This window comes from Daktulosphaira vitifoliae, unplaced genomic scaffold (assembly GCF_025091365.1).
Source record: "Daktulosphaira vitifoliae isolate Bord-2020 unplaced genomic scaffold, ASM2509136v1 Scaffold_4, whole genome shotgun sequence".
Lineage (NCBI taxonomy): Eukaryota > Metazoa > Arthropoda > Insecta > Hemiptera > Phylloxeridae > Daktulosphaira > Daktulosphaira vitifoliae.
In genome coordinates, this window is record NW_026099575.1 from 42,995,474 (window position 1) to 43,020,503 (window position 25,030).

General features: G+C 26.3%; 1 protein-coding gene across 1 annotated transcript; it reads right to left on the bottom strand.

Annotated features, from left to right (window-relative positions):
• Positions 1 to 1,031: 1,031 nt before the first annotated feature.
• LOC126905988 (uncharacterized) lies at positions 1,032 to 11,299 on the bottom strand. Its single transcript, XM_050686207.1, has 6 exons — positions 11,175 to 11,299; positions 10,980 to 11,109; positions 6,550 to 6,644; positions 6,339 to 6,479; positions 1,714 to 1,756; positions 1,032 to 1,650 (listed from the first exon to the last, which is right to left on the bottom strand). The coding sequence occupies exons 1-6, from the start codon at positions 11,229 to 11,231 to the stop codon at positions 1,457 to 1,459; spliced, it is 660 nt and encodes a 219-aa protein (XP_050542164.1). The 5' UTR covers positions 11,232 to 11,299; the 3' UTR covers positions 1,032 to 1,456.
• Positions 11,300 to 25,030: the final 13,731 nt, after the last annotated feature.

Here is a 25,030-nt window from a genome sequence, read left to right on the forward strand (position 1 = left end):
ATTATTTAAGTTTATACTTTCATTATAAGAACAGTACTAAGTACAGAGTTAATAATTTTCTTTTTTCTCATATATGATGTATGAGACTATGAGTTTATCTTTTGAATTGGGGTTCATCTATGATAACTATGATGTTCATCGTTAAATCGCTGTTACCAATATATTTATCAAAATTAAATTTTTATTTTTATTTTTAATATTAATTTTATTTTAATATTAAATTTAATTTAAATTTACATTGTGCCACTTATAATAACCTGCTAAATTTTTTTTTAATTATTCTATAATATAAACACAGTTATTTTAATTAGATTATTATTAATTTTTGTGCATAACAGGGGTGTATTTAAGAGAGATTGGCCCTTCCTTGAACAAGCGCTATCAATATTTTTTTAGGCAACTTCTAATATATAAGGACCTAATGTCCTGTTTTTCATAATTACTTTAATTTTAGCAAAAAAATTTCTATAACATGTTTAACAAAGTAAAAAATATTAAATTTCCTCCTAAAATAATTTTTCAATAGGCCTAAAGGGAATACCTCATTAAGAGGCTTCAACCTTATACCCAATACATTTTACTATATTCTCTTTTTGAATTTTCCTGATTTTAATAATAACATTTTTAGATATAGTTTTCTATAGTTTTCACTGATTCTGAAGTAATATTTCTTCTGAAAAACACTTATCGTGCCCGGCGTAGCCGGGTACTTCTACCGGAATCAGTGGCCTACTTATGATGATGGCCCGAAGAGACTTACGCGCCGAAGGCGCGTAAGGCTCGAAGGGCCCCGGGTCTGGGGCAGAGCCCCAGCTAGGCGGAGCCTAGTAAGTATATAATGTTCCAAAATTTTAATAATATGACACATTATAAATTATTTCTAAGAAAATGATTTTTGGTTTTACATGAATTTAACAATGGATTGTTCCAATTAGAATTAATTTTTATTTGGATTTTTTCGTTTTTCAAAATATTTAACTAGATATTGATTAACAAAGTCATAATTTGATATTTAAATAAATAATGTACTATTAGAATTTTTTAAAATTTTATATTAGTATTAAAAATTACATTTTGAATATATGACATATAAATTGTGAAGTACATTAAAATGTAATACCTATTATTTTTGAATAGGTAACACAATATACATATTTGAATAACTACGTGCAATCGACTAGCATGAAAACAAATAGTAAAAATATATCTACAAGTTAAAAATGGATTGTGGGTGGATAAAAGGTTATGAGTCCAAACTGTTTAGTAGATTGTTTTAAACTATTAATATGACATTTTCCTTTTAAATGCTGTTTTAAGAACAAAATTATGATTAAACTTTTTTATAAGTGTGTTAAATATTTATAACAATATGCAATAAAGTAGACGCCAATATGAACTTGACATATAATAAAATTTAACTGAGACACCTTTCAAAAAACAATGTTAGTGGGTTTTTCTACAAATGTACTAAAAAACAATTTAATAGTAATTGTAATTTAGGCATTTTTTGATCAGAAGTGTCATCACGTATGCTATATTTAATAAATTCGTCGAACATTTCCAGATCTTCCATTTTACCAAATCTTAGATCATAAAATTGTGACTGGTACTCTAATAATTTTATCATTACATCGCCTAAATCGTATTTATCTAAAAAATATTACAATATAAATGAAATAATAGATTTTTTATAATAATTTGTTAAATAATTACGTTCTTCCTGAATGGTACTCTTCCAATTATTCAGTAAATCATTCTAAAATATAAAAAATAGTTTATTGTAGTACTACTAAGTAGAAGAGGGTATTTAATAATGAGAGTATAAGAGTGGATTTTATTTTTCAAGTTCTAATTTTAATAGGCACTAAGCAAATTTTTTTCATTTAAATGTAAATAAATTACTTGCAATTTTATTACTCTATCAAAATTCAATAAAACATGGCACTAAAAACTCAAGGTTTGTCATAAAATAAAATTTATTCTTATTGGGTTTTGTATTCATTAAAAACTTTATTTGATAAAAATTTTTATAGATCTCTTTTTATTGTATTTGTTTTGTACGAGGCAGCTAGACCGTAGAACGGGTAGTTGTGCACCGCATAAGATTGCCGTTTTACCTTAACTTTGTTTAAATCGCTATTGTTGAAGTGGCAATGTTTCACCTGTGGGATGACGGCTAACTGCACATCCAATAAGTAGCGAGAGTAGACAATAATTAAATATCAAATAACCACATATATTAGAAATTCTTCAATGAGTATCTTGAATTTAAAGGGTAACGGCGGCCCTTTAAAACTAATACGTCAAAAGATCACCAATCGTATCTAATTGAAGACATAATCCAAAAACATTAAATAGTTTTCCCTCATTGATTTTATTATAATAATTTTCTCGTAAATGGTGAAAATCCCCAAAAAATTACAAATTTTAAAATCGGTAAATTTCGGCATTTTTTTTCCTAAAAATTGCTATACCTTATTGAAATATGAACAAATAAATATAAATTTTTCTTATATGAAAACCTATTTTTTTTTTTAATTATGTAAGTAATTTTCTTTTATATAAAATAATTTTTTTGAAAATACGACTCTTTAATTGCCCACAAGGGAGAGATTAAAAATAACAACTTTTGTTTAAAAAATGAATACTGAACAAGGTCAATGTAGAGATATTTCTAGAAAATGATAGTAATACGACTTTACTTAAACTATTTGATGATAAATCCAACAAGTTCCTTACAAGATTTAAAATTTCAAAATATTTTTAACATTTTCATTTTAGTAAGTGAGAGTATTGTGATTCGTACATTAATGGATCTTCTATTAAAATGAATCTAAAATAGATTAATGATACTACTGGTAGAATTATTAAATTAATAGAAGAGTTGATTAAAAATAAACTACGGACGAATATCAAACAAAATTTTTGTTAAAAGTGAGCACAATAAATTATTTCATTAAGTAATCAGTAGAGTAAGAACATTTATTACTATATTCTTACCACTTATGTTATACACGTTTTATTTCTATTTATTTAATTTGTAATACATTTTAATTAGCATAGAGGGCAGGCACGTAGTCAGAAAATGTTTATTGGAGGGGCCAACAAAAGCTTGTGGGGGGGGCTCTCTCCACTCCTCCATAGATAGTATCCCATACTATGAATCTTACAAGTTCAACATTTTACCATTGGTTGGTTAAATCCAATTGCTTTCGTATAAACTATACTAATTTTTATAGTATTATGAAAAATTGATAGTACTTATAATAAAAAAAATAAATAAAATACTTTAATCTTCACTATTGTTGAATTTTTCATATTGTGAAAAATAAATAGAATAATGATGTGAACACAAGCTGATTTAATTTTTCAACTTTTAAGCTATTAATACAAAATAATTTATAACCAAATATTAATAACAAATGAGTTATAAATAACTTTTAAAATAAAAGTAAATTATAAATTATAAAATATTTACCACCCTATAGGATAAATTATGTCTTAATTACTCATATAAAAATGAATTAAATAATACACATTTTATAAAATCACAATCAATAAACACTATCGCAAGAGGAGGACGAAAACGACAGAAGGTCAACTAACTCAGATTATTATCTAAAAAGGAGATAACACAGTCGATTACTAGTATAATATCATTAAGCTAAGCTCTCCTTAACAATAATATTTAGTAAAACATTTAAAACTAATTCTTAGTGTCAGACCAAACTTTAAAAATAAATTAAGAGCCGGGTTTTATCAAAAGTTATTATGTCTAAACATATACGATGTATGACATAAGTTATAATTCGGATACCGTCAAGTATATATTTATAATAATGAAATAATAAACACTCTCATGATTTATGATTACATAAGTTTCTGTTAGGTTCGCAAACTAATTGGGCAATATCAAAGAGCTACTTTTAACTTCAATGCGAATTTTATGAATTTTACAATAATGCTTTTTTTTTTTTTTTTATGCTGTTGCCACTTTTTCTCAGCTCTCACTGGACCGATTTCTTTCAACAATAAGTCAAAAGATCACAAATTGTATCTAGTTGAAGACATTACCCTTAAAAATTGAAAAAGTTTCTCTCGTTCCCGCAAATGGGGAAAATGTCCATAAAAATTACAAATTTAAAAATCAGTAAATTTTGTCATTTCTTTACTTTTTTTCTTAAAATTTTTCATAAATTAACAAATCAATAAAATTTTTTTTTATATCAAAACATTAGATAATAACCTCTCATTTGATAACATTTTTTTGAAAATCTAATACTTAACCTTCTCACAAGGGAGGATTTAAAATAGCAACTTTTTTACAAAAACTAACTATTTCAACTTAATTTTTGATAACGTTCCGGAAATACTGCGTCCTTTAAACATATATCAAATCAAAGGTTATGTCATATACTGACAAATAAAAAAAAAATTTTCACGATACCTTATCTTCTACATGCAAACGGCTGCCATAGAAAAAAAAATGGTATTTTTGTATTAAAACTTTCGATTTTCGATTTAAAATTTTCAACTTAAAAATTCTATAACTTTTCGAAAAATGTATGTATCAGCACAAAATTTTTTTCTAAATACATTATAAATACATCTTTTATTTGATATATTTTTTATAAAATTGAACAATTTCCCTATATTTCAAAATATAGGCGTTCAAAACTTGAAACTTTCTATAAAAAATAGAATTTTTTCAACTGAACTTTTGGAAATGTTCCGGAAATATTGCCTCCTTTAATCATATACCAAATGAAAGCTAAAATCATTTATTATAAAATTAAAAAAAAAATTTGTCCCGACAATTTATCTTCTATCAGAAAATAGCCGTCAAATTTAAAGAAAAATGTCATTATTATGTAAAAATCACTGTTTAACATGAACTATTTGATTACTTAATATTACCATAACTTTTTGAAAAATGAACAAATTCAAATATTTTTTATTTATATCGAAACTTTTGATATTTTTCTTTGATTTGATATAAGTTTTTTGAAAATTTGACTTTTAATCTGCCCACAGGGGTTTTACACATTTTTGCAAACAAGTTAAGCTTTATCAATTTAATTTTTGAAAATGTTCGGAAATATTGACACTTTTATTTTATCTTAAAATAAAGATTATATTGTATACTTTACTATGAAAAAAAATCGAAAGATAGAATATTTTATACATGAAAATGGCTACCGTATTCAAAAATATGCTAATTTTGTATTTAAATTCTGGTTTTTGTATTTCATTTTGTTTTAAAATATCGAACAAGGGGAATACATTGACTTTCATGAATATTATAAAATTAAATTGATATAGCATGAAGTTCATAATACATAAAAGGTTAAACTTATTTAATTTTGTTTTTGCTTTTTTTTTAAATTGAACAAATTCTATTTTCGCAAGTTACATAAAAATTTTGTATATTTCAAGTTTTGAAACATCCCCATTATTCATTACATATTTTCAATTTTCAAGGTCAATTTTTTATCTAGATATGATTTTTGATTTTTTGACGTATCGTTGAATGAAATTAGACCTTTAAGAGCTGAGAAAAAGTGGTGACAAAAATAAAAAAACACATCATAGAAAAATTAATTTCTTCCATCGAAGCTAATACTTAAAATAATATAAAATAAAATTGTTATATTTAAAAAATATATGTTAAAATAAAAACAAAATTATGTTTTATAATTTAATTTTGAATACAGAAGAAATGAATGAAGATGATTAAATATTTACAAGTGTTTTTAATTAATATAACTATTTTTTGATGACATATATTTAGATGCATTAATTGTGATAGCTAAAAATATATACAAATTATAGAAAAATCGAATTTTATTGAATAATAAATTATAAAATATGCACTTCAGAAATAATTTAATATACCAAGGGCAAGACCCAAATTATTTTAACTCAAAATATATCAGACCATTTTTGGACCCTGGCAGAATATCATATCTATAATATTTACCATTTAGTAAAATATGCATCACATTATTGAATTATTTATATAAAAAGAACAAATAATTAATATGTCATGTTATCTTTTCAAATACACTATATTCATCAATTACAACCAATTAATTCAGAAACTTATCTATTTTACTTGTTTTTACCTATTAATCTTGATATATTTTATAAATAAAATCATTGAATTTATTTAAAATAATGATTAGAAATTATCGTTTGCTATCAGAATACATCTTGTTAATAATTTGGATTTACTGAAAAAATACACATACAAGATTCTAAATTCTTTAGTAAAATTGGTATGTATTAGCTTGAATAAGATTATCTATAAAATAAAACGTAAATAAATCAATAATTACATTTTTAATAAGACTACTGTAGCCAATTGAATCAATCAACTTAAGGTAATACTTATAGTCTATAAAACCAATGTCTTCTAAGCCAATTTCACAATAATGACCGAACACTCTTTCTAACTCATTTTTATCAAGTTTTATTATCTAAAAATTCAAAATAGTTTACTACTGAGTCATGTAAATAGATAATAAACTAATTAATAAATGATTTTACTTCTTTTTGATCACCAGGTAGAGTTATACCATCACCCGCCTTATCATATTGATGCATAAAGTATAGAATCTCGTAAACTCTTTTACATTCATTATCTATAAAATATAAAATACTTTAAATATATTAAAAGTACATCTTACATAGATTTTCTCCAAAATTAATAAAAATCAGAAAAAAGTGTCTCAAATAAAAAGTTAATATCATAACTAATTAACATTAAATTTTTTTACACATAATTTTAAAAAATATCTATAGGAAATTTTAAGGGATTATTTTTGAAAAATCAAAAGGAATTACATATTATATTTTTTCTGTAAAATTTATGGTTATTTTTTTATAAATAATTAATGTAAAAAAAATGCCCTTATAAAATAGTTTTTGAGCTCTTTTAATTTCAAATACATTTCAATATTTTAGTATTATTTCAGCATACAAGAAAAATTCAGTTAGAAAGTGAAAATTTGTAAACTTTTGTTTTTCGGAAACGCTTAATGCTATAATAAATAGTATATCTTATAAAAATTAAGCTAGGGAAATGTAATAACATAAATACCAGTAAGAATCCTAAAATTTTTAACTAGTCACCAAGTAGTACAGGAGTGTAGTTAAAGTGATAAGTGAATTGACCACGTCTAATTTTTGTTTTTGTGGTCCTGGGTAAGTTTTTAACAAAATAAAAAAACCTGAATATAGAATGACAAAAATTTTTAAGAATGTATAATATTAATGTAGTAATCATTAATTTTCACAAATTTTTCATAATAAATATAGCTAGAATTATTTAGTCGTTAATCATGTAACTTATATGAGTGACTTAATGTATGTAAATAAAAGAGTAAATTTATTTAAGTTTCATAATTTGTTAATAATAATTAAAATTGATTGCACATACATTTTTTAAAGTTTAAATAACAAAACTCAAATAAAAAAACAGATCAAAACATTTGGCAAAAAAATATATTTTAAGAAAATACTATTTATTATAATTAGAATATTTTGTCAGCTAATAAATATATGATATATCATAAATAGGTAAAAATATGTTAGAAAATATTTTAAGTATTATTAAATTTAAGTATTTAAATGTAAATGTTTTATCTTTATTAATAAAAAAAACTCAGCACAGGGAGGTCGCGGCACAGTATGGATGCGGTTGGGTTGGAACAAGTATAGATGATGATATCTGAAAGTGATTAAAATCACTATCACAAAAAATTCTTCGATGCAAATATTCATAAAGTGTTAAATTTAAAAAAAAATAGTAGATTATTCCAAAAGCTACATTATCTCCTATTTCTTTATTTATATCCTGTTTAAGTTAATATAAATCGAATGAAAGAGTGATATAAATATTATTTCAAATAAAAAATATATATATCATAGTGTCAGACTTTCCGGAACACTTTAAAAAGTTAAGTTATAAAAATTAATTTTTTGTGAAAAAGTTGTCATTTTAAACCCCCCCCCCTGTAGGCAGGTAAAGGGTCAAATATAAAAATATACCAAATAAAAGGTTAAGATATCAAGCGTCTATAAAAAAAAACATTATATTGATATGTTAATTTTTGAAAAAGTTACAGCAGTTTATAGTAAAAAAAATTGAAAAAATTTCGAAAATTAGCGATTTTTAAATTTGTAATTTTTTTGGAGGTTTCCCGACATTTACGAGGAACGAGGGAATTTCTTTAGTGGTAATTAAGTTACTTATATGATTATAATTTAAACATAAACTTAAATTAATAGTTAAAGTCATTACCTTAAAAATTGAAAAATTTTCCCTCGTTATTCGCAAGTTGGGGAAATATCCAAAAAAGTTACAAATTTAAAAATCGGTAAATTTTGTCATTTTTTTTACTTTTTTTTCTTAAAACTTCCATAACTTTTTCAAAAATAAACAAATAAACATAATTTTTTTTTTTATACTAAAACCTTAGATATTTTCTTTTCATTTGATATAATTTTTTTGAAAACCTAACACTTCACTTGCTCATTGGGGAGGATTTAAAATAGCAACTTTTTTACAAAAACTAACTTTTTCAACTTAATATTTGAAAATATTCCGGAAATACTGCGCCCTTTAAACATATATAAAATTAAAGCATATTTTATGCACTATAAAATAAAAAAAAAATTTGTCCCGACACCTTATCTAGTATGTGCAAATTGCTGTCAAATTAAAAAAAAATGGAATATTTGGGGTAAAAATCACCTTCTATAAGGATGTTTTTTGTACTTAAAACTGCCATAACTTTTTCAAATATTAACAAATCAAAATAATATTTTTTTATATTGAAACCTTAGGTAATTTCCTTTCGTTTGATATCATTTTTTTTGAAAATCTAACACTTAGTCTGCTCACAGGAGGGATTTAAAATAGCAAATTTTTTACAAAAACTAACTTATTCATTTTAATTTTTGAAAATGTTCCGGAAATACTGCGTCCTTTAAACATATATCAAATTAAAGCTTATTTTATGTTCTATAAAATGAAAAAAAAAAATTGTCTCAACAACTAATCTTCTATGCGAAAATAGCTACCGTATTCAAAAATATGCTATTATTGTGTTAAAATCCTTGGTTTTGTATTTAATTTTATTATAATTGGATTATACTGATTTTCATAAATATTATATCAATCTAAATGACATAGTATAAAAAATTAATCATATTTTAGGTTTTTTGTTTTTTTGAAGTCGAGAAAAATAACTTTAAAATTTGAACTAGCTAAGTTTCCATTTTTATTATGTGACGAATGGAAAGTACTGTTATTGAGACGGTAACACTTGGATCTTGGCACTGAATTCTTTTTTAATTCTTTTTCAGTTAAAAAAAAATGTTTAACTCATTTGATTTTTATCTCATATAGATTCAATAATTTCAATAAATATCAAGGATCCCATAACTGTAGCTCCTCTCCTGAGAAGAAATTCATATTACTATTATTTTACGATGTGGTTTTTTTTGTAGCTATCATTTATTTTCTCAGCTCTCATTGACTTACTTTTTTGACAATTTTTTTTTTTTAGATTAAACACTATCTACAGATTTGCATCGAAGCGTTTTTTATGATAGTGAATTTAATCACTGTCAGATATCATTTATACTGGACCTCACTATGCCACGACCCCTCTGTGCCGCCACCCCTATTTGCTGGGTTTTTTTTTTATTGCATTTATAGTAGTCAAACGGTGAGTTCGCTATGCGTAAAGGACGGCACGCCGCTCACGCCAACATGTGTATACAAAATAAAGTAATATAAACTAAGTTAAAAGTTTAAGTATTATATCGTTCTTATTAGTTAACGTATAATCTTAATTATAATCGTATTTATACTGTCCACTCTGAGACCGAAACAGTATTGTCTGGCGTCTTATTTAAGTACTGATCCAGTATTATACATCAGTACTTAGCTACAATTGCTGACACAGGACTGACATAATACTGGTTTTACAGAACCTGATCTGACAGTATGAAAAACGTTATCATGTCAAATATATGCCAGTGTCGGTCTTATACTGGTAGCCGCTACTACACCAGAACTTCAAATGTATACTGCAAATCATAGTGCTGTACATGTGTGTTATGAACACCTGCATGTATATATGACTTATCTTTGAGGCAACAACTTTGCCTTATTCCGCTGCTTAAATAAGCATTTTTCTAAATTTTAAACTTCATTGTCCTTACTGGATGATAATTTTGTGTTTTCAAATGATAACACATTTCGAATTTAATAAAATAATCGAGTTTTTAATTTAACAGTAAATGGTATTTGAATTTTTAATAGAACATTATTCGTTTATTAGATATAAAACTTTTAAGTTTCATATCGTTGAGTTAATATACATATATAACATAGAAGGTTATTACAAATACAGGTAGCTAATTGGTTTTTCTATAACGTCGCTATCACAAATACAGAGTGTTTATTATTAATGGTAGTAAGGCAAATTTTTTTGAGTCAATAAATACACCAACAGACAATACAGAAAGCATATCTCTTGATAAAGTCATAATTTATAATAAATACTGCATATCTGTGAAAGCGGCGTCGTAGAGAACCATTACCAACTTATATAAACTTGCTACCTACGGTATCAACTTTATTTTTTTAAATAGAAACATACATATTTACTTTACTTATAAAATGGAAAATTATGCAATTAAGAAAACCATTGATCGTTTTCTTAATAACATAATTTTCTTTTTAATAGGCTATTGAAATATGTATATTACTAATTTAAAAAAAATTTAATGCACACCTCCATAACACATGAGGGGAAAACATGTATAATATTTTATAACAGTTACATTGAGTTACATATGTAACTAACAAAAACCATAAAAATTATGAGAAATTCCTAATAGAATCTTTCTTTATAAAAGTTTGTGATAATAAAATAAAGCTAAAAATTATATGTAATAATTACCTTCAGTGTTATAATCGTATTCTTCATTGACATTAAAAGCTTTTATCACTTTTTTTACCATTTCTTTATCATTATAATTTTTTACCAATATTTGCAAGCATTGTATTTGGATTGCATTAAGTCCGTCACTCTTTAAATATTTATATAATATATTTGTTAAAAAAAAAACAATTAGATATTTAAATAAATACTTACCAATGTATCGGTAAAAAAACATACTGCACAAAAGATTAGTATAGTTTTTAAATGCATTACAATAATTTTTAGAAAATAACAATTTAAAAAATAATTATTCAAATGTTTAAATTTTAAATGAATAATTTTACGTATGTTGTGTTTCAATTTATACTAAAATATTGCAAACATTAATTGTTTATTCTAAAATAATGTTTTTCGTAAATTTAGATTTTAATGGATTTGACATTATAACAATTAGATTTCATAAATCACATATTTAAAATTATTTCAATAATGATATCACCTAGTGTTTAATTTTAAAAAATTAGTGGATTATCCCAAAAGAAAAATGAACTCCTATTTTATATTTTGATTACAAATTTTATGATTTATAAGTGTAATATATGAATGAACATTATTATTGAAATTAAATATAGTATGAAATTGATCTTTAATAATATAGTATTGTAGTTTTTATAAAAAAGAAATCATAAAGAAGTTGAAAACTATTTGTCGCTGTTATGGCAAACACGCATAAAAATGAAGGCTTGAAAAAAAAACTTTTCTATTGTTTTTAATATAAAAAAAATTGTATTGCTTTGTGCATTTTTAACATAAATGTGGCACGTTTAAGTATCAAAAATCAACACTTTTAATATTGATTTTTACATAAAAATTACATTTTTTGTTCAATTTGGCGTGCATTTCCCCATAAAAGAAAAGATGTTCGGACAAATTTATTTTATATATATTTAGAGCTTGTAGTATTTCTGGAATATTTTCATTAATTAAGTTGGAAAAGTTTAACTCGTGTGTAAAAATTGTTATTTTGAATCCATCTCTGTAGGCAGGTAATGAGTAAAATTTTCAAATAATGTATATCTAATCAAAAGATAATATTTAAGGTTTTATTATAAAAATGAATTATTTTTATTTGCTTATTTTTCAATATGTTGAATTGGCTAATTATTATAAAAAAAAAGTAAAAAATATCGAAATTTACCGATTTAAAAGATTGTAATTTTTTTGGGAATTTTCATCATTTACGGGAATCTTGGGAAAAAATTGTAATTTTTGAGGCTAATGTCTTCTACTAGATACGATTTGTGATCTTTTGAAGTATTATTGAGAAATGTTGGTCTAGAGAGAGCTGTTGAAGAGTAGTAACAGACAAAAAAAAAATTAAAATTAAAAATAAATAAATACATCATGATAATATTACCTTCTCAGCTTCGCATCAATACTAAAAAATTGTTTATTAATGTATAAATTTACTAGGTAAGAAAATAACCAAAGGCTAGAAATGTGGAATTTAGCTACTGAAGGAAATGGATTAAGAATAAGAGGGAGTAAGTCAAAGTATCTAAAGTAGACTTTGTTAAAAGCGAACAGCTGGTGATAAGCGATGACGTTACAGGAGTGGTGGAGAGTAGTTTAAGTATTTAGGATCAGTTGTGTAAAAGAACGGTGGTATTGACGAGTATGTAAAATCTGTATATAGTGTTTCATTTAGAGAAATTGGTAAATTATTCCAAAAGCTACATCAACTCTTATTACTTTGATTATATCCTAATTAGTAGTTCTTTGATTTTAAAATATAATATATGAAAAATATTAATTATAATATTNCTTCGATGCAAATCTGTAGATAGTGTTTCCTTTAGAGAAATTGGTGAAATATTTTAAAAGCAACATGAACTCTTATTTCTTTAATTATATCCTGATTAGTAGTTCTTTGATTTTAAAATATAATATTTGAAAAATATTAATTATAATATTTAAATTTAATATGAAAATAAAAAAGTAAAAAAATTTAATAAGTTTAATTTCTTATGTCTTATGACCTTTATTCTATGTCAATTAAATTATATAATAATAATGAAAGTCAATATATTCTCCTAATAAGATATTTTAAAATAAAATAAAATACAAAACCTAGAATTTCAATAGAAAAATAGTATATTTTTGAATACGGTAGCCGTTTACGCATAGAAGATAGGTTGTCGGTACAATTTTTTTTTTTCATTTTGTAGTACATAAAATAAGCTCTAATTTGATATATGTTTAAAGGACGCAGTATTTCCGGAACATTTTCAAAAATTAAGTTGAAAAAGTTAGTTTTTGTAAAAAAGTTGCTATTTTAAATCCCTCCTGTGAGCAGAATAAGTGTTAGATTTTCAAAAAAAATGAAATCAGACGAAAGAAAATTACTTAAGGTTTCAATATAAAAAAATATTATTTTGATTTGTTAATATTTGAAAAAAATATGGCAGTTTTAAGTACAAAAAATATCCTTATAGAAGGTGATTTTTACCCCAAATATTCCATTTTTTTTTAATTTGACAGCAATTTGCACATACTAGATAAGGTGTCGGGACAATTTTTTTTTTTTCATCTGATAGTATATAACATAACCTTTGATTTGATATATATTTAAAGGACGCAGTATTCCCGGAACATTTTCAAAAGTTCAGTTGAAAAAGAACTATGTTTTTTATAATATTTCAAGTTTTAAACGCCCCCAANATCTATGTTTTTTACAATATTTTAAGTTTTGAACGCCCCCTATATAAGGGGAAATTGTCCAATTTTAATAAAAAGTATGTCAAATGAAAGATGTACTTATAATGTATTTAGAAAAAAAAATTTGTGCTGATATATACATTTTTCAAAAAGTTATAGCAATTTTAAGTTGAAAATTTAAAATAGAAAATTTTAAAAAAAATAGTCTTTTATTAACTACGGCAGCCGTTTAAATGTAGAAGATAAAGTGTCGAGACAAATTTTTTTTTTTCATTTTATAGTACATAAAATAAGCTCTCATTTGATATATGTTTGAAGGACGCAGTATTTCCGGAACATTTTCAAAAATTAAGTTGAAAAAATTAATTTTTGTAAAAAAGTTACTATTTTGAATCCCCCCCTGTGAGCAGAATAAGTGTTAGATTTTCAAAAAAATTATATCAAATAAAAGGTAAATATCTATGGTTTTAGTATAAAAAAAAATTATGTTGATTTGTTGATTTTTAAAAAGTTAAGGAAGTTTTAAGAAAAAAAAGTGAAAAAATGAAAAAATTTTCCGATTTTTAAATTTGTAATTTTTTTGGATATTTCCCTCATTTTCGGGGAACGATGGAATTTTTTCAATTTTTAAGGGTAATATCTTCAACTAGATACGATTTGTGATCTTTTGACGTATTTTTGAAAGAAATCGGGCCAGTGAGAGCTGAGAAAAAGTGGCAACAGACATAAAAAAAAAAAAAAAACACATCATAGTAAAATTAATACCTTTTCAGCTTCGCATCGAAGCTAAAATTTAAAATTTTTCAAATAATTATTGATTTTTATTTTTAATATTTTATATTATCCATGTAAAATTTCAATTCAAAATGTCATTTTTAACCGTTTTTTTCGTCCTTAAGAGTTTATTTTCACAAAGTTTTTATTATAAAAATGTTGAACTTGCAAGTTTGATATAAATGAATAAATAGAATATTTTATGAGAATTTTCAAAATATTATGAAGTTAGGAAATATTATATACAGAAAATTTATGGAAAATGTTCAAAATTTCGTTAAAATTACAATTGGTTTTTCATTTATATCGTGATAAATTATTTAAATAAAAATCTTAGTAATCATTTTAATATAATTCATGGTGTTTAAAAATATTCTACATTTGAAATAATTAGCACATAATTAACTTTTTTAATCATTTAAAAATAACCAAGAACGTTTAGGTTAAAATGAACTTAAACAATACATAAGAGGACGAAATCATAGGTGTTAATAAAACATGTCCAACTAGTCCATAGTTGACCTAAATTTAGGAATATTTTCGGATAATCATAAAAGTTTGACCAGGTTGGTTTACCACAAGAGTACTATAACAATATTGTTAAACGTAAATTATTATTGTTTCATAATTTTATATGAACCAAATAAGGAAAAAAATCCTCAAGAATAATAGATACAATTAAGAATTTTTTACTGATTTAAAACAGAATAAATTTACAATTATATTACAAAACGGTAAGTCTCTAATTTTATCAATGTAAATGACGATTTTGATTACAATTGATTTATAATAATTTAACATTTTTTAACGCGCTCTAACTAGTTTTCGAATAGCGTGATAACTAAATAGAACACATTTGGGAGGGTTAATTTAAAATATCTTTTCAATAACCTAATCTAACAGGTAGATTAAAATCTTCTAGTCTTACGAAACCATAACCCAAAAAATAAGACATTGAAATCTCGATACAATTTTTCACAAATGTAAAGATTCGCATATGGACTAAATGATAACAAAATCCTTCAAATAAGTGTAATAAAAATTTTTTTTAATTTTTAAGTAATGAATGAATGGTCAAAAAATATATATTATTTAAAAAAATACGTAAGAAGCAGATTGTATTATGTGCATTATATCAATATAAATAATTATTAAATATTTAATAATTCAATTAAGTTTTGAATATTTCAATTGAACTAATATTATTCTGGTTTTAATAGTAATTATATATCAATAACTATATATAATTACATATAAAACTATATAACCGACCGATATTAATTTTTAGTAGCATAAAAATTTCATGTAATTCCTTCTAACAATAAATTAAGTATATGGAAATTGTAAAAAATTATCCTCACTTCTATAGTTGTAGGGTGGTAAATTTTTTTGGTGTGGCTAAATTTAAATATCCTCATTCCAGAAAATAATTTTTCTATAACAATGTATACAATATCTCTGAATTTGTAGGGGATAATAGAAAATTTGGAAGGCTTAGCCCTCAAAAGCCCTCTTAGATTTTGTTATGCTCAATACCCCGCTTAACCTCATGACTATATCTACAATTTCTAATATTTCAAAAAATGAAATTTCAAATATAGTTATATATTTGTTCATCTATTTATGAACCTTTGGAATGCGTCAATGGTTGTTGTTTGAAGGAGAATAATCATAAATCATATTAACAAAAGAAATCTTATTTACTAAATGATAAACAAGTGATTCAATATTTAAATATACATATTTCATTTTACCAATAAATTTTCTCACTAATACAACAATTTATAAAATATCTTAAATTTTTTTTTAATTTTATAGAAGGATTTAATACTGGTACTGTCCATACAATTTTATAATTTTTCATTTTTTTTTTTTAACTTTTTACGATGATGAGATCGACATTTTAATGTATAGAGAAGATGAGTGCAATGAAAAATAATTATAATGATAAAAAAAAAAACGACTTACCACTAGTTTAAGCTTATTAGCTATATGTTAGTCATTTTCTTAATTAGATTATTATCTATCATATAAGATATTTAAATGTATTGTTCCATTTGAAAAAATTAAGTTTTCACTCCTAAAACTAAGGAATGGACCTAAAAAGTATATAATTATTAAGAAAATAAATCAAGAAGCATTTAAAACTAAAATATTTCAGAAAAATGCTTGACATTTTTATTATATTGGTAGTAATCGAGTGGCTAACATTAAAATAATTACTGTGAATTAATTACTTTAATATTTCTAGCTGATAATTTTATGCATCGTATATATATCTACTAGAAAACTTTCCAGGGATCTTACTAGTTTACTACGTGGTTACTCCAAACATTATTTAAAAGCAGAGATCGGATAAATAATTTTAATTTTTATTAACGTTTGTTAGTTAAAACATTATTTGTTTATTATGTTTTACGGATTGTGGTAATTAAACGTTTTAACTGGGCATACTGTCCCTAGTTCTATTATTTTCTTACAAGACATTCCATTGTGCTATAAGGTGAATGAGTAAAATTATGTAAACGCTAATGATTCCAATTATTTTTCAAAATAAATAACACTATAATTTTAGCAATGCAAAAATGGTATCAATTAAGGCAGTAAACAATTATAGGACGAATTGAAATTATTATTAAGTATAGAACATTCATGCGTTCAGGAAAAAATTTTATTGTTGGGGTTAAAGGAGACTAACCCTAAGTCTCTTATAAATACATTTTTAAGTTAAAAACTAATATTAGAAGCACCCCTTAGAAATTTTTAATTAGTTATTTTTAGGTACATGTTTTTCTCAATTACAAAAAAATGCATAAAATACATAAAAATTTTATTTTTAAATAAAATATATTTTTCTTCATTTATATTTTATAAAATTGTCACTTTTATATCTTAAATGACAACATACATAATTAACTGGCTTATAAAATAGAAAATGTTCTAGTTATTAAAATGTCTGGTCGGTAACAACTTTTTGGCCAATATTTTGGAAGTTGACATGTTTATAACTTGACGGGGGGATGAGTTTTGACATTATATGAGAAGCAATAAAAATAATAACACCCGCGTCTTACTCTCGACCATTTCTACTAAATGTCAATTACTTCCCAAATACTGGCCCAAATTTTGTTATCGACACAACCATTTTCTTAGTTAGAACATTATCTATAAAATAAGTTAGCTAATTATTTGAAAATATAAAGTTGACATCATTATACGATATAAAGGATGAACATGAAAAATACTTTATGATTGATAAATTGAAAAAACATGTAACAAAAAGAAACCAACAATAATTTTTATATTTTTATTAATTAAATATTTTACTATAAATGAAACCAATCCAACCTATATGTATGTGTATGTATTAATAAATATATTTTTACAGTATTTTCTAAGATATTCCATCATTTTCTGTCTACCTTAATCTTATTTAATATAATTTTTATTAAAATTATTATTTTTGCACATTTGTCATTATTTTCTACCAGAATCAATATTAAACTATGATACATATAATTTGTTTGAATTGGAGTTTATATTACTCAGAAAAACATAATAAATTATGAGATTATCTAAAAATTGATATTAATAATAATAAATACTAAAATACCAAAAGTATAATTCATGACACTTTTATATATATCTTAAATTAAAGTTAATGTAATGTACATTATTATGGAAAAAAAAATTTCGGACTTTATTTTGTCTTCACGGTGAAAATAGATACCGAATGCTATTGTTGTGTGAAAATTCTAAATTTTATTTTTTACATTTTTAACTTTATAATGATATAACTTTATTAAAAATTTATGGATCAATTCAATAGTTTCATCAGAAGTAGTATTTATATACATCTTTTATTTGACATAATTTTATTTTAAATTGGACCATTTCCCTATATACAGGGGAGTTCAAATCTAAAAAATGCATATAGAAAGTAGAACTTTTTCTACTTAAGTTTAAAAGTGTTACGGAAAGTCTGACAATTTTATATAAATCTTAAATTAAAGCTAATGTAATATACATTATTATGGAAAAAAAAATTTCGGACTTTATTTTATCTTCTTGGAGAAAATGACTACCGAATGCTATTTTTGTGTGAAAATACTCGATGTTATTTTTTACATTTTAAATCAGTACAATTTTTATGGAAAATAATATTTATATCCCTCTTTTATTCGACATACTTTATCTTAATCAGGTTATAAATAAAGAAATAGCAGATCATGTAGCTTTTGGAATAATCAACCAATTTTTTAAAACTAAACACTATCTAAAGATTTGCATTGAAGCGTTTTTTATGATAGTGTTTTTAATCACTGTCAGATATCGTTATACTTGACCCAACTATGCCACGTCACCACTGTGCCGCAACACCTCTGTGCTGCGTTTTTTTTATAGATGCTTAATTTCTTTATTTATCATTTGGTATTTGTTCATAAATTTATAAATTTTCTTAGTTATATTAAAAAAAAAAAAAAGAAACACAATAAAATAATAATTGATTATCACAATAATAGTTTTTCTAATTTGAATATTTTTTATTCAAAATTTGTTAATTTATGAAAAAAAAAACATACATGCAAAAAAAATTTAAAAAAAAAACTAGTTTTCGTAGTTGTTTTAAATTTTGATTTGGATAGGATTCATAATTCGAAAAAAACTCAAATAACGTTTTTTATAGAAGATATCACGGTGATTAATATTACTTCTGTACAATTAAAATTTAAGACACTGGAAAAGTATAACTGATATATTTATTATAGACTAATATTCTTTTATAAACTTTATGGTATACAGTTACTTAAAATATATTCGACTGACAATATTATGGGTACTAATAAAAGTTTAGTGTCCCTATTTTTATAGAGACTATACAATCCCTTTTATTTTATCCAAGCTTCACCATGATAACTATGTACTGGACCAGAAAGTACTTGAAATTAATTAAGCCAAAAAAGTATTTTCAATATTACTAGTATAGGCCAGTCAACGAAGGAAAAATGGCGGAAAAAATTCCCAACCAAATTTTTTTTTTTTAAAGTTGAATTAAGATATATATAATGACATACTAAAAGTCCTCATCGATTGGACTTGAGCTTTTTTTTTACAGACTCGCAAAAGTTAAAAAATATGATCCTTTTTAATTTTCTCAAAAAATATTTGACTTACAAAAAAAAGTTTCGTACAAAAGTTGTTTAAAAGATAATTATAAACAAAAAAATTATCATATATTTTTTCATTTAAACAAATATTTTTCGAGTTACATTACATTTAATATGAGTACTAAAATTTATTTTTCATTTTTTTCATTTTACGGTTACTTTTTATTATGTTACACTTACGTTAGACACAATGTTATAAATGCATAAGTGTGAATGTGTGAGTTTATTTATTTATTGTATCATTAAAGTGTAGTGTATATTAATATACAAGCGATAGAGTAGGTAATTGATTTGACGCTATATTGTTTAAACCTAACTAAACGCTAAATTGTACATTCCCAAACAACAATTATATTATGTCAATTGCCACCGAAATTTTAGCTAATAATAAAGATAATTGTCATAAAACGGCCTTTAGTCAGGTGCTGGAGCTGGTAAAAATTGTGGCTGCCAAAAAACAGGGCTTAAATGTTCTATTATATGTGAACATTGCAAAGGTCAATAGCGTACAAATTCAATAGAAATAAAAATTGAAGATTAAGAAAATTGTACTTTTGTTAAAGATATATTCTATCAAAATTTAGAATGGGAAAATGAATAAGAAAATGGAAAAAAATTTTGTTTGATACATTTGTCAAATAACTTTATAGTGGAGAAATCCTCCATCGAGGACATACTTTGCACTAGTAATGCATATAATCCATTAAAATTTTAAAATTAAACACTATCTATTGTCGAACTCCTCGAGTAATTCGGACCTAAATTCCGCCCATGGCATATTATTTAATTTAATCGCTCGCCACCAATCACCTGTCCTGTCGTTCAAAAACGGGACGACGATAGTCACCCATGCCGTTGGGTGTATACCGCCTTGACAGAGTAGACCCTCCGCTCTGTCTAGAAACTCCCGTGGGTCCTCTTCGTTTCTCCCGTAATATTCAGGTAAACAGGCGCGTACGGTGGGTAGGTCGTGGTAAGGTACCAATACAGACCGCGAGCTGCGGGTAGGCGACAAATCATTGAAAGACCGACGTCCGTCGGTCGTGTCGAATTGCCCCTCCCGTGGTTGGCGCGTAAACGAAAAATCGGTCGGCTCGTTCTCATATGTATGAGTGCGCGGAATATGTTCGTCTTGCCAACCCGTGCTACACATCCGTGGTAGCGACGCTTGTCCGTACGACCGTCTCATGTTGCGGGCTTCTTGCGCTTCGATGTCCGCGAGGCGTTCGTGTAGTGTTGCGTCGTATCGCGTCGGGTTCGTCGCTCCCGATGGACCGAATGTAACACGATGCGCGTCCGATCGTCGACTATCGTTTCGTTCGACGTTAGCTTGACGAATAGTCGGTTGTGCATCAACATGTGGGGACGGCAGTATATTTTGACTGATTCGCTCCAGCATGTTTGAAATCTGTCGCTGTTCCATTGACATACGCGAGAGCGACCTTTCTAATTCAGTCATCCGTGCCTCGATCCACGCGTTATTCGAATTGTCGCGAATGTTCTGTCGGATCGCCCCGACTTGTTCTGCCGCGTGCGCTATCGAGCGGGCAACGTATACGTCCTCGACGTACGGTGCGCCTAGCTGACCGCTTGCGCGCGTAAGTTCCCCCGGTCGTTCGACATCAGATTCGTCGTCTGATGTGTGTAGCGCGACGTTCACCGGATGTTCCTCCTGTAAAGGTGGTACGCCGGGCTGCTGATTATTCGCGTCGAGTTCACAGATACGGTCCGTGGAGTTGTCTAAAACCCCCACTTCGGGTTCGCGGACCGGATTTCGCTATCGAGCGGCGTACGGGGCGGTAAAGTTTCAGTAGCTGGATTCCTCCCTTCGCTATGTATGTTTTCCTCTAGCATAACTAGCGTGTTGGGTTTCGTCGCGTAGCATGGTAGCTGTCTAAAAGCGCATTCTCGACGTAATTCAGCGCAATTCATTTGTGCTAATGTTTTCCCCGACATATTGACCGTGAATATTTTGTTTGTTTACAAAACTAAATAATCAAATGTATGTTACTCTAAAAGCGGAGATAAACAATATCTTCGTGTACGGTAAAATATACTACTGCTGTAGAAAACAAGTGTTATTATTATTGCTATTGTTGTAATAAAGCACCGCGATGAGATGGTACGGGGCCGCCGTATATGATATGGCAGCGAGTCAACAATAATAATAACGGTTCCCTGGGAATCGGCCGCTTTGACAAGGTCAGACGAAAATATACTATTTTTATCTACCAAAAGACTGTAACTTCACTTCTTGTCGATATCGATAAGGTCTTTATAACAAACTGTAACCAACGCTTTAAACGACAATACTTACGGCGGATTGTATTAGATAAACTGCTCTAACTTTATTTAAAAAAAAAATTTTCCCTGAGACCAGGCTAAATCTAATCCCGCTAACACGTAACTGTGAATAACCCAGGTAAAAATTCACTGCTATCACCAGTGAAATCCGTTCAAATAACTATATGAACTATCAAATTTGTAAGGGAGACTTCACCGTTTCAAGTTAAAACTAAAATCTAATATAATTAGAAAAAAAACTGAATCGGCTCAAAGCCTCTTACCTTAACTTCCCTCGGCCGGTTGAGATTCCTTTCGGGGAGCCACTTAACGCGTAATCCAATATGGTGTACGGTTGAACACTGATATCACGTCTCCCGGTATACGGGTGAATACCACACACAAGTTTAAAAGGAAAATGAAATGAGCTATAGTTATATTACGCTCTAATAATAATAATAGGCATATATCTATGTATATTGATATTTATATATATTTCTATGTTATTAATGATTGAGAATAGAGTTCCGCACGCGGCTACCGGCACAGACAGGTGAATTAACCACAAAAATTAGTAAGTAGGTAATTGCCGTATGAATTGTTGTTCCACAATCCACGTAAAGTAAAGAAAACACTCGTACACAGCGAAAACCAGTTCAGGTCAACGTCGGAAAACGAATAGAACGCAATATCGGTAATCCATATTCGGCGGCGGCCTTATCTCAGTGTCAAGGGCGGGGAAACAACCGATGACGACCGATTGTTATATTAATAGCTGGACGGCTGATATCGAGAGAGACACGGGTGAGCGCCAGCCTAGAGCAAAAGGCGGTGCCGTGTCAATAGCAATTATATTTGCTATGTAAAAAACAAAAACAAAATATTTATATTTTTTAATTTCTCACAAAATTATCTTGGTAGCGATTACATAAGTAAGTATTTTTATAAAATTTCCATAAATTTAAAACTGAGAATATTTTTATAAATAAAACCCCTTATATATTACAAGGGTATGTATTATTTTTTTAAACGTCATATTTAACTAGCTTATAAAACAGAAAACAACTGTCGTAACACAAATAAAAGAGAAACGAAGAGGCGAAAGAGCGTACGACAATGATGAGTCTGCTGCCTTAGTATTCACGTGCGTGTAATTATACAGCAGATGTAATATTATATTATTACATATAATATTAATATATAATAAGATGTTATCATTTGTTCATGTATGTCACATATTATGATTATACAAGATCACCAAAACAGGGTTCTCTTATTTAAAATACAAAATAACCCTTTAACTATACGATAAAATCTCCCTCTTGTAGAAATTATTAAGTAACGCCTACATGCAGGAAGCCTCTTTTAATTAACCAATTAGAATACAAAGCCTCAGCTTCTAGGATCACGGTAGAGATCGCTGGGCTACCCCCTTCACACTATAAAAAGCCATTTTTCCCCATCTAAACCAGTTCTTTTGACGATTTTAAAATACACAAAATCTACGACACTCTACTCAAAATTTCACTCTCCGGGACTTAGTCGATTTTTTAATTAATTTGGACTTAGAATATTTTTCTTTAAAACTAAATGACACTTAGAAATTTTAAAGTGAATTTTGTTTTGGTGAATCTTTTAATTTAATTTAATTTATTCAATCATTAATAATATTTTATTTTTCTTGTTGTGGAAATAAATATAAAATAATATTTTTAACATTACATCTTTTTAAAATTATTTTATTTTAATAATAAACCCAACCTAACTTTAGATTTTTATTTAATCTTAAAAATTTATTGTGAGCTTTTCTTATTGGGTAGCTAGTCTCGTTACTAATGTCTTTGTTTTAACAAACATCGCGCCGGCAGACAGAGCTAAAGGTCACAATCTTCTCAATTTAAATTGAGATTTAAATTTATTTAATGGTAATTTTATTTGACTAAGTGTATTGCAATCCTATACTTATTGGGTAGCTAGTCTGGTTACTAATGTCTTTGTTTTAACAAACATCGCGCTGGCAGACAGAGTTAAGGTTGCAAGTAAATATTATTCAAGAATTAGGTATATTAGGTTAGAATATATTTGTAAGCCTATGCGTATTGGGTAGCTAGTCTCGTTACTAATGTCTTTGTTTTAATAAACATCGCGCCCGCAGACAGCGTAAAGAAACTTACAAATATATTTTTGGTGTTTAATTTTTGTCTTGGAAATTATTGTGCCGCATCCTTTCAAGGTGCTTTATTTTAGCACCGGGACACATTGGGCCACCACAATTCTGCCTTGATAAATTTTTTACATAGATATAGATATTTCTGAATCTTTTTTTGGCCAGACCAGAGGAAAATTTTAGAAATATTGGTATCGATCTCTCAATAAAAAAATATACTCTCTAAAAATATACTTATTCAATAAACGTAAAAAAAATCAATAAGTAAAAACATCAAAATTGTTTTTATAATAAAATACAGAGTGTTAAAGGAAAGTGTTCAATATTTGATAAAATGCGTTCTGTGATAAATTATTTAGTTTTATAATAATAATGTTAGTTAATAATTTATAATCACAATATTGTAGTTGTGAAATCAATAAATGTTATCAACATAGGGCATTATTAAGAGATGTCTACTATACCGGACAATATATCAACATTTGGGCCGATGTAGTGGTCGAATATTTCGTTAATAATGCAGAGTATGAAAAATACGATTTAATTGAACGTACATCGGTCGATCAGGAGATTTATTTACGAAAATTGTATGAAAAGCTACTCACCGTAAAGTCTGATTATGGGCATAAACGTTGGCTTGAAAGTATTAAAATTATTAGTAATACTTTTAATAATAAAATTAAAACTAATANAAAAAAAAAATTATTAGTAATACTTTTGATAATAAAATTAAAACTAATAGTTAATACACGAAACTAATTTACTTTATAAAGGTTGAAAATTATGTTTACATAGATTATTTTTATTGTACAGAAAGACTTAGCTTATTTACAGGTAGCAGTCAAAAGTTGGGGAGTAGATTTAAAAATCGTCGTATAATTGATCTTGTTTGCATGTACAACTTAATTGTATTACGTAATCAAGATGAATGTTAGCATTATCATTGAAACTGGTTTTCA